This window comes from Nematolebias whitei, chromosome 14 (assembly GCF_014905685.2).
Source record: "Nematolebias whitei isolate Nwh7 chromosome 14, NemWhi1, whole genome shotgun sequence".
NCBI lineage: Eukaryota > Metazoa > Chordata > Actinopteri > Cyprinodontiformes > Rivulidae > Nematolebias > Nematolebias whitei.
The window spans coordinates 16,103,300-16,114,894 of NC_056511.1; the positions used below are offsets into that span (position 1 = coordinate 16,103,300).

Genomic DNA, 11,595 nt, shown 5'->3' on the forward strand with positions numbered 1-11,595 from the left:
TAAGTACAGCAACAAAGTATTTGTACTTAGTTACATCCCACCACTGGTCGTTCCACGGTTTTGGACCTTCAACAGAGAAGGCCCCTTCACCTCAGAGCTTAAAACGAGTGCCTGGAACCAGTAAAAGCATCTGGTCTGCTGACCTCAGAGAGCGCTGTGGGACATATGGCTGCAGCAGATCAGCAAGATAAGAATGGGGCAGAACTGTTCAGTGATTTAAAAACTGGTTCAAAATATATTTTAATTGATGCAACTTGAGGCTTTCTTCAAGGGTTGTGTGGACATAAGTTGTTCCCTTTATTATGTGTACTCATGACTTTTGTCAGCTTTCCTTTCTTTTCTTCAACTAATTCCTGTTTTCTGTCTAGTAAGGCCAGACAAACTCCCTAACCTGCATGTCAGCAGTGGTCAGGTTTTTAGCTGGGACTACCCTGACTCCTGGGAGAAGCCTTGCACCTTCTTTGGCCTCCACTTCCAGGTCAAGGTTGTCCACCCTGGACACTCCTGTAACAGTGAGAAGCCCATAACAGTAAGGCAAACCAGAAGGCATAAGATTTTTTTTTTACTAGATTTCTTGGTCTTGAATGATTTCAGCTTTTTACTTTTATTTTTTGCAGAATAACGTCATTGAGGAAACCAAATACGAGGTCAGTATCAAGTCCAAGAAGTACACTATTTGTGTGCGAGCTCAGGACAAGCACACCATGGGACCATGGAGCCACTGGAGTGAGTGCAAGTAAGTGTTTTAGTTACCGAAGCTCTGAATGGGGTTAAACTTAACGTTCTGTTTATGGATAATATAAAATATCTAATATAATTTATTTGATTTTGTTTGTTTTCCCAGAGTGAACAAAAATAATGTGATTTGCTAACTTCTGTTACTGCTCGGCCATCTTGAGAGAATCGAGTCAAAGGAGACAGAAGTCTATCCCCTCTAATGTGATGTTTTTTATTTGTTGTTTTCACACATAGTTAAAAGTTATGCTCAAAGTGAAGCAGGAGTATACATGTACAGTATTTATTGAGCCTTCATTGAGAATTGTATGGAACATTGTTTAAGCATTTATTTTTATAAACAACTGAAATGAAGACTGTTTCCCCTCAAGTTCTCTTTAACTTATTTGTAACTGTCTTTGAAAAGTTTTTTTTAATTTACATTTCATAATAAAAATGATGGGCATTTTAACTTTTGTCATTACTGGCATTTTGTGCTCGTCTCAAAAAGATTTCAAGTCGTTTCAGTTCAAAATAGAAAACTGTTAATACAAGACCATATTAGAAAAAGTTGGGACGTTGTGTACAATATTAATAAAAACTAAATGCAATGATTTGCAAATCCCATAAACCCACATTTTAATCATAATGGAACACAATAAACAAATACAAATAAACTAAAGATTGTGTTATTTTTAGAAAAAAAAAAAAAAACATTAAACTTGACATTTGATGGTAGCAAAACATCTAAAAAAAAAAAGTTGGAATGGGCAATAGAAGGTTGTCAAAGTAAGTGGTATGAATAAACAACAGCTGATGGAGTACTTTGCAACAAAAAGGGTTAATTATAATAATATTAAAGCAATTCAGAAAGGCTGAACCTCTCAGAAGTAAAGATGGGCTGAGGTTCACCAGTCTGTGAAAAACTGAGTCTAAAAGTAGCGGAACATGTTTATAATGATATTCCATAGGAGAAAATTGGGCAACTTTGAATATATCATCTTCTACTGTTCATAATAATATTGAAAGATTTCAAGAATCTAGAAACCACTTTGCTTAAAGGACAATGCTGAAAAACAATATTAGATGCCTGCGATCTTGATAAAGATCAGACCTGCATAAAAAAAAAAATTCTGATTCTGTTCTGGACGTCACTGCATGCGCTCAGGAACTCTTCCACAAATCATTGTCTGTAAATACAGTTTACTGTAAAAAATACAGTTGCATAGGGAGTGGTGGCTCAGAGGTTAGAGAAGGCGAGTTGCCGGTTTTACTCCACTGACTGACAACATCAAAACGTGGGTGGGAAAGGTGAAACACCAACACCTGTCTCCACCTTCATTTGCCCCATTCTGGGCCCTTGAGCAAGGCCTTTAACCCCCACCATCTGCTCCCCCAGTTGCCCAGCTCTCTGCTCCACACAGAGGGCTGTGGTAGTTCGGTGGTCTATGGTTGTATCAGGAAGGGCATCCAGCGTGAAAACAATCGCCAAGTCTTCGTGCGAGTTGATTCGCTGTGGCGAGCCCTCAAGAAGGGAGCAGCCGAAAAAAATTAATAATTTGCTGTGCCATTCACAAATACAGATTAAAACTGGCAAAGAAGCCATATATGAACATCATCCAGACACTGCCATCTTCTCTGAGCCAAAGTTCATTTAAAATGGACCGAGGCAAAGTGCAAAACTGTTCTGTGGTCAGACAAATCCAATTTTGAAATTATTTTTGGAAGCCATGGGTGCCACATCCTCTGTACAAAAGAGGTAGTCTGGCATCAGCACTCAGTTTACTTTGTTGGGGGCAGTGATGTGCAGTCAGGGGAGGCAGAGCCTCACCTGTCATCATGACAAGTAAAATACTAACAATGATAAGAGAAAATACATTTGACCAATTGACTGTTCTATAAAACTGTTTTCTCAACACTTCAATGGTTAAAATTGCTAAATTAACGCATTGCCTGTTCAAACATGGAAGAAATGCACGGGGTGGAGCAGTGAAGTGCTGTGGCTCGCCTCTGGTGGCGCTGTGAAATATACAATATATGAAGTGCCCATTGCTGTCACTCTTTATATCACCAATATACATGTTTACACATGTGCTGCACATGCTGATGTTCTACAGTCTAATATATTGAATGAATGTGTGTGACATATTTCATCTTTCTAATTGGTCATAAATGCACGGTTAAAATACACAGGGTGAGGCAGAAAGTACCTTGTCACACCGATAGGGGGCAGTGTTGCCCCATAGGGACAATGAAACGTCGCTGTGCGTTCTTCTGTTGTGTAAAAGGGCGGGAGTGGAAGATCATCTCTCAAAACTAAAGGATTTTTCTAAACTCATAATTTTTCCAATCTTATTCATTTTAAAATAAAAGTACATGCTTTTTTTAAATTTATTTAAAAATAGAGGGGTGTTGATTCAAGCATAATTAATGTATTTTTTAAAAGAAAAAAAAAAAGGCTAAATTGAAATATAAGCTTCTATTTTGGGTTCATATATGTGAGCATCCGATTCCAGACGAGTCGATGCCTCACCTGTCACAAAGCTCACCGCACGTCACTGGTGTAGGGGTGCATTAGTGCCTCTGGCATGGGCAGCTTACACATCTCAAAAGGCACCATGAATGTAAAAAGTATATACAGGTTTTAGAACAACATATACTTGCATCTAGCAATAAATAAAAATAAATACATTTAAAAAAATCCAGCAGAGACGACCCATGAGTGTTGAACAACTAGAATCTTACATCAGACAAGAATCGGACAGTATTTACTTTTAAATATTTTGGCAACTCTCCTCAGTTCACTAGAGGAGGGGATGTTTTACAGTGGTGAAAAATGACCATGTTCCCATTTTTTTTTTAAATGTTACAGACATACATTTCAGAATTACCTTAAAAAAACCATTTGAAATGTTTACTATGTTCCATTGCAAATAAAATGCAGGTTTGTGATATTGGCAAATCATTGCAATCTATTTTTATTTTTTACATTTTACACAATGATCCCATGTTTTTGAAACTGGGGATGCACCGTAATTGTAAAATATCACAATTGTGTTTCTTATTTTAAATTACAACAAACACAAACTATGTTAAAATAAAAAAAAAGCTTTTTATTAGAACCAGGTTGTCAGGAAGATCATGAAAAAAAATGTTAACAAAGACATTTTTTCATGATATAAGTTTAATTTCTTTTAAGCTAAACAAAACATGTACTAAAACCTCCTTCTTTATTTATAATTTAGCATAGAATTGTAACAAGTTTTGACATACTTCATAAGCCAAAATTGAAATATATCATATAATGACTGTCCTACAAACAAAACAATCAATCCACTCAAAATTTCATGAAACAACAAAAATGAACAATAATATTAAAATGAACAACAAAAAAAGTATTTTTGTATTCAGCAATGTGGCAGAGTCATCATGTACAAATAACATGCTCATAACAGTACAAATACTTTTGTGGGCAAAAATATACAAACTCCCCTTCAGTCATGGAGACTTGGTTATACGCTTATCATAAAAATGTATCACAATCCAACATGCAGGTCTGTATGAAATGACGCCTGCATAAACAAGAGATTATTTTGATCCTATCAAAGCATGCACTAGTCAGCAGCACTGATATGTGTTACCATTCTGTAATTGTTATACTCCCAGTAGCTTGAAGGATAATTGCATAACGCTGCATGTCAAAATGATCATGGCAGACATTTCAATAATGCCTAAAGCAATTCATAACTTCTGAAGTGAGGTTATGTGGAAAGATTAAGAGTAAATATCTTATCTGTTGTAAATAACTCTTGGAATAACTTCAGTTTGGAGAAACAAGATTCATGAGCAAACAGCTGGTCCAAGCAGATTCAAGACCAAAGTGGATACATCCTATATTTAAATAACTTCAGGTTCAAAACCTTTTTTGAAAAATGATGATACCGCAGGTACGGCCCCAGGCTACAAAGAGCTCCAAGTTGCTGCTGTTTTCTGTGCTTTATTTGTGCAATCAGCAACAGTGTACTATGTACACAACAGTGCAATTCAAAACTGATGTCAGTAAAAATGTTTCTAAAATAGTATTCTCATCAACTGCTATGAATTGTTTTTTTTTTAGGTTTGAGTGGTTTTAAAACATCAATCCAGATCTAATCAGAATTAATCTCTTTCTCGCCAAACTGATGTTGTTTAAAGAATTATCTACAACAGATACGATTTCCACAGAACCCAGTTTAAATTATAGCTTTAAGAATAGCATCTTTGACAGCTCTTGTTTTTTTTAACCTATATTTGACCAGGTTAGTCAGTTGAGAACAAATTCTCATTTACAATGACGACCTGGCCAAGAGGCAGCAAGTACAGGAGTGGAAGAACACCAGACGGACAACATATAAACAACTGACAATCAAACACCAAGTGTACAGACCATGTGAAATGATAACAGACAGGTTTCATGGTACCAGAGTAACAACAGAGATCAAAGAGGAAATAGCTCAAAGTATGTGCAGCGAGCGGTCATCAAGTGATGCTTTCAGTAAGTTTTTAAACTACGCAAACGGGACTTGTATGATGATTCTTGGAGAATATTTGTTTTGGTTGCCACAGGGGAATCGGGAGACAACTGTGGAAAGAGTTTGATCTGAAATGCAAAATTAAGTTTTTTCGAACTCCATTTAAGACATTTGTTTCTGGGAGTGACAATAATGGTGACTGTTGGAGAAAATGTGGCCTTGTGAGTGACCACATCCACATATTTTGGGATAGCCCTCGGGTGCAGGGCTTCTGGGAAGGTGCTGGAAAGATTATTGAAGGTACAAAACTCTTTTGACCCTGTCGTCTTTTTACTTGATGTGTTCCCTGATCATCTCACTCATGATCAAAGCTCTCTGATACATATTCTCCTCATGACGGCAAGAAAAACAATCACGGTCAATTGGATGAAACCTGACCCACCAACTATTGATCAGTGGATTCCAAAAATAAGATGTATATATAATGGAACAATTAACGGCTCAACTACAATTTGAAACTCAGAGCTTTGAAAGACTGTGAGGACCTATTGTTAACTTTCTTAAATAAAGCTCTTTTGGTGTTGTTTATGTTTTAATTTAGCCCTGTAAAATGCCAAATGTGTTTTTACTTTTGCTGATGAAGAGATGACCCAGCCTCAAGACTAAATAGTTTGTATGTAATTTGCCTTGTTCTTGTTTGGCAATAAAAGTTAAAAAAAAAACTATGCAAATGGGACAAAAAAAGCTAGTTTTAGAGTTTGTTGTAGATGATTCCTCTTGTTAGCAGCAGAAAACTGACATGATGGACGACCAAAATGCACTCCAGAAAATCACTTATGTCAAAAACAACAACCATTTACTATTCAAATCCCTCATCAATGTGTGACATTAGTGAACCACTTGTCAATCAATCAATCAATCAACAACTACAGACCAATTTCTAAATTATGTATTCTTGCTAAACTGTTCGAAAGACTTGTCTGTGATCAGCTAACTGTTTTTCTACAATCAAATAATATTTTATCACAATTCCAGTCAGGATTCAGAAAACAGCACAGTACCGTAACTAAAGTTCTCAAAGTATTAAATGACATCATACATGCCCTGGACAGCAAACAATACTGTGTTGCCCTATTTATAGACCTATCCAAGGCATTTGATACAGTTGATCACAGACTATTGACTAACATCCTGAAACACTCTGGTCTATCAAAACTAGCAGTCTCCTGGTTCACCAACTATCTAACTGACAGAACACAGTCTGTCCATGTAGCCGGATCCTCCTCTACATTCCTAGATGTTGTGAAAGGGGTGCCACAGGGTTCTGTCTTGGGTCCCATTCTTTTCTCCTTATATATCAATGATCTATGCAGTGATCTGTCAAACGCCTCCCACCATTATTATGCAGATGACACTATCATTTATTGCTGTTCATCCTCCCTCAGCCAAGCCTTCACCTCTCTTCAAGACGCTTTTAATATTATCCAGTCACGTCTGCAAAAACTTAGACTGGTCCTAAATGCTGACAAAAGCAAGATCATGGTTTTATCAAACAGAAAGCAGCAACCAGAGAACCCACCTCAAATTGAAACCCAAGAGGGAAAACAAATAGAAATGGTCTACACCTACAAATATCTAGGTTTCAACATTGACAATAAACTGTCATTTAAAATCCACATCTCCAAAATGGTCACTAAACTCAAATTGAAGCTAGGCTTCTACTTCAGAAATAAATCCTGCTTCTCATGTAAAGCCAGGAGAACATTAGTAGCTGCAACTTTCATGCCGATATTAGATTATGGTGACGTGCTGTACATGAGTGCTGCATCAAAATACCTACAGTCCTTAGACTCAGTTTATCATGGTGCCCTTCGATTCATTACTGACTCCAGTTATCGCACTCATCACTGTGAACTTTACGTCAAGTCTAGCTGGTCTTCTCTCAGCACTCGCAGATACACTCACTGGATATCCTTCATCTATAAGACCCTTCTAAACCTAGTCCCGTCATACCTTACCTCCCTAATACAAACATCACACAATCATTACTCCCTGCGCTCTAATGACCTAATCCTCCTGTCAGTTCCTCTGATCAGAACTGAACTAGGAAAAAGAGCATTCAGCTTCGCCGTCCCCTCAGCCTGGAACAACTTACAGACAGATTTGAAACTATCAACACTCATCTCGCCTAGATCCTTCATGTCAACCGTATCAGATAATGTTATCAAAAATATGGACCATTGCAGATGTTTCTAAAACACTACTTATCAAATATACATGTCTTTGTTCACTTTTAACTCTGTATACTTAACCTGATGTCTGTTTTACATTTAATGTTTACAGAAGTCTGTCTTATCCGGATGGTTTCAAACTGTTAACATTTATTTATCGTGATAGTAGTTTCTTTTTTCTTTTGATAAATGTAAATGCTTATTGTCAATTACCCTGTGACGTGTGCTGATGACCAGTTGACCAGGTCACCCTTGTGAAAGAGATCTCGATCTCAACGGGCTCTACCTGGTAAAATAAAGGTGATTGATTGATTGATTGATTGATTGACCAGATGAGGTGCGCGCTTTAGGGATAAATAGGATAATGTAGCTGCTGGAGTGGAGGGTACGCATGTTGCTACAGATATTGAGTAATGAATGGAGGTAGGATGGGGTTTTACCAGTTAGGGTTTTATAGATCAGCAGAAACTAGTTTGTTTGTCTGAGGGAGTGAAGAGATGGCCATTTCACCAGAGTACAGTGATGATTGCTGAAGGGAGTGCTGGTGGCAAATCTAATGGCTGCATGGTACAGGGTGTCCAGTTTGTGAAGGAGAACTTTGGAAGCGGTTCTGCAGATGACATCGCTATTGGTGAACACCAGAAGGACTGTCATTTTTACCAGAAGATGTTTAGCAGGTTGAGTTAGTGAGGATTTGTTTTGGAAGAAGAACCCTATTCTGGATTTGACTTTGGAGAGCAAAGTGCTGATGTGAGTTTTGTACGAGAGTACGAGAGTGAAGAATCAAGCCAAATCACAAGGTACAGTATGTGCATCTGCTGGCCAACAGGATCTCTGAGCCATCCAAGGACAGGATTTTCTGAGGGCAGACAGTTTGAGGGAGGTTTCTGTTAAAGATCATGCTTTTTTCCCCCAGAGTGCTCAATTTTAAATGTAGATTAGAAAAAAGTGTGCTCGATGTTATTGAAACTAATTTGTAGTGCAGTGAGGGCAGAGTTAAGTGAGGTACTGGTGGTATACATAATAGTGTTATCTGCGTATAGATATGTGTGAACAACAGTTTTTCACAGAATTTGGTATACTGTTGATGCACGGTATTATTAACCTTTATTTAACCAGGCAAATCCCACTGAGATCACAGATCTCTTTTGCAAGGGAGGCCTGGGCCTGAAGGCAGATAAACGTGCATGTTTTTTGGTCTGTGGGAGGAAACCGGAGTACCCGGAGAAACCCCACGCAAGCACGAGAAGAACATGCAAACTCCACACAGAAAGACCCCAGGTCCAACCGGGGATTGAACCCAGGACCTTCTTGCTGTGAGGCAACAGTGCTAACCACTGAGCTGTCATGCTGAAAAGAGTTGGACCAAGTATGGAACCTAGGGGAACACCTTTGCCAATGGGTAGTGGGTCTGACAGGTGACCCTCCGCCCTCACTAATTGCGTTTGCATAGAACAGTAGCTTTTGGACCAAGCTATGTGACTGACAGTCTGATGTCTCTTAGCCTTCCCAGCAAGATGGAGTGGCCTATAGAGTTGAAGGACTTAAGACAGCAGCACAGTTCTCTTTCTTATCAATCACACAGACAACAACATTAAGTGTGGCAGTGCTAGAACTGTGTCCTGATCTAAATCCCAACTGTAGAGGGTTGAGAGCATTGTGTGTTTCTAGTTGGTCAATAAGTTGGTTGCTGATTAGCTTTTCAAGGATTTTTGAGACACATGGCAAGATGGAGATGGGTCAGTAAAAGTTAGCATTGTCACCTCCTTTGAACAGTGGGGTGACTGCAGCGAATATCCATTTCTGGGGGAACACTCAGGTTTGCAGGGACAGATTTAACAAGTCACAGATGGGGATTGCGATGACATGAGCACCAGTTTTCCAAAAGAAAGGTTCAACCTGATCTAGTGCAGCCGGTTTGTTGGTGACCAGACTGAGTAGCTCAGTCAGTACCTCAGACTCATGAAGCTGTCCACTTTGACCTCTCTAAGGGATTTTAAACAGTTAAGTTCAATGCAAAAATCAACGCTGACATGTTCCTGTTTTTAGTATTTTACCTCGTTTTATAATGTAGCTTGTTTTTATTTTGTTTTATATCACTACTCTTATCTACTTTTCATTTTAGATGCTTTTTTTTGGGGCTGTTTATTGTTGTGCGTACCTCACCTGTGGTTTTCTGTTTACAACAGGTCTCTTGTAAATGAGTCCTCGTGGCTCAATGAGACTAACCTGTATAAATAAAGGTTAAATGAATGAATGTACGAGCTGAGAGGGGAAGGGAGGGGAGCGTCTTGAGGCAGGTGGACTTGATTCAGTTTGTGGTGATAGGAGAATTTGTTGAAGAATTTGGAGTATTATCATTTACACAATCAGTTTTGTCTGCAACAACGATGTCATCAGTTTTGATTACTGATGATAAATGTGAGGGCATGTTTTTGTTTTCAAGTGCTTTAATAATTTTCCAGAAGTTTTTGAGGTAGGTACTATTTGTAAAAAGTTGCTCTCTGAAGTGGTTAATTTTCGCTCGTCTTATGGACTGGATACATTTGTTTCTAACTGCCTTGTATGATTACTAATCACATGTAGTATTAGATGCCTTCACTTTTCACCACAGCTGATGTTTATGTTGAATAAGCTTGGACAGGTCAGGGCTGAACCAGAGATTGAGACAGCTTTTAATTCTGAGGGGTTTATATAAATCTTTATCACAATTTCCACAAAGTGGGCTTCCAAAACAGGCATTACAAAATGTTTAATTATTAATAACTCCTTGGTCACTGAGAAAACTTTAACATTTATTTTTGTAACTTGATGCTTTTAGCTTCCCACGGAGGAGGAAAACGTCGGCAGTTCTGTTTAGTCTTTCTCAGTACCAAAAGCGGATTGACAGCTTCACAAGAACATGTTGAATTTTTAATAAAGTTCACTGAACTTTATATGGCAAAGCTGCCACCCATTTGGAAGACAAAGCAGATGTAAACGATCATGTATACTTGTAGTTAAGGTGTTTGTTGTCTGTCCACCATGAGGCTGGCAGCTGGGTTCAAGTTTGCATCCTCAGAGCAGTCACATTTGGAGAAAATAGGATAAAAATGTTTATGATTAAATAAAGAACATGTTTATGAATTAAACATCATTCTGAGACTTGGAGCTTTAGTGACTGCAGGGTTGATGTGTAGTTTTGAGTTAGGTTTAGAAAGACAAACCTCTGACAAACATGAGTGTGCATTATGTTAGTAAGAATGAAAAGTGGTGGTGGTGGGGGGTACATTTAGCCCAGGAGTTTGTAGATAATGGAGTTCTTCCTCAATGGTGCAGCTTCTTGGATAAGTACCTGTATAAACACATAAAGGAACTAACTGTTATGGGATTTTTGACTGGATTTGGCATATTGTAATGGGTAGTTTTTGGTGCTGTATTACATTGATGAGCCAGCTGTGAAAGTTGCTGTAATTTTTGATGCACGTGCCTACCTCTCCCAGTGTTTGTGGTTCAGTCCGCTGATGTCATCAAGCTTGGAGATCTCTTTCAGGTACTGAGCCAGTTTATAGAGCTCTCTGTCCTTCTCTCTATTGAGATGGGCCTTCATGAAAGGTCGGATCTAACACACATTTACACAAGGTAAATTTAGGCAAAAAGTACATAGACAACAGAGATAATTAAGATGAGAAAATGGCCAGACTACCTTTAGTCCATTCTGTGGATTCATGAGGAAGTTTCGTCCAATGTCATCAAACATGATGGTGTTCTTCCTGTTGTAGAATGTTTCGTACTTCCCCCATATCACACCTAATGGCTTCACCTGCAGATGTGCATGCCATCAAAAACAGAAAATTATCACCTTTCACAAATCAAACAAAAACACCAAAGGGGAACATGTTATTCCTGCAGATGTGTATTTAGCATTGACTACTGATGCACTAATATCATGCTTACAAGTTAAGATATTAAAGATATTTATCTGGATTTCCATAAATTACTGTGCTCTTTATAAACAAACTATTTCCACTGCATGCATTTTACAGTTTGTCGAAACTATAAAAACAAGTAAGGGCACAGTTTGAAGCTTAACAAAATACATAGCAAAATGTGAATCCAGCATATAAGAGCGAAAGTTTGTTGAGAAAGGACACAGTAAA

General features: G+C 38.2%; 1 protein-coding gene across 1 annotated transcript in view; it reads right to left on the bottom strand.

Annotated features, from left to right (window-relative positions):
- Nucleotides 1-10,762: 10,762 nt before the first annotated feature.
- Nucleotides 10,763-11,595, bottom strand: part of ublcp1 (ubiquitin-like domain containing CTD phosphatase 1) — a 3,541-nt gene continuing 2,708 nt past the window's right edge. The window contains exons 8-10 of the mRNA XM_037687328.1: nucleotides 11,142-11,258; nucleotides 10,930-11,057; nucleotides 10,763-10,790 (exon numbers count right to left, since the gene is read on the bottom strand). Coding sequence (XP_037543256.1) covers nucleotides 10,763-10,790; nucleotides 10,930-11,057; nucleotides 11,142-11,258 — 273 coding nt within the window. The remainder of the gene's footprint in view (nucleotides 10,791-10,929; nucleotides 11,058-11,141; nucleotides 11,259-11,595) is intronic.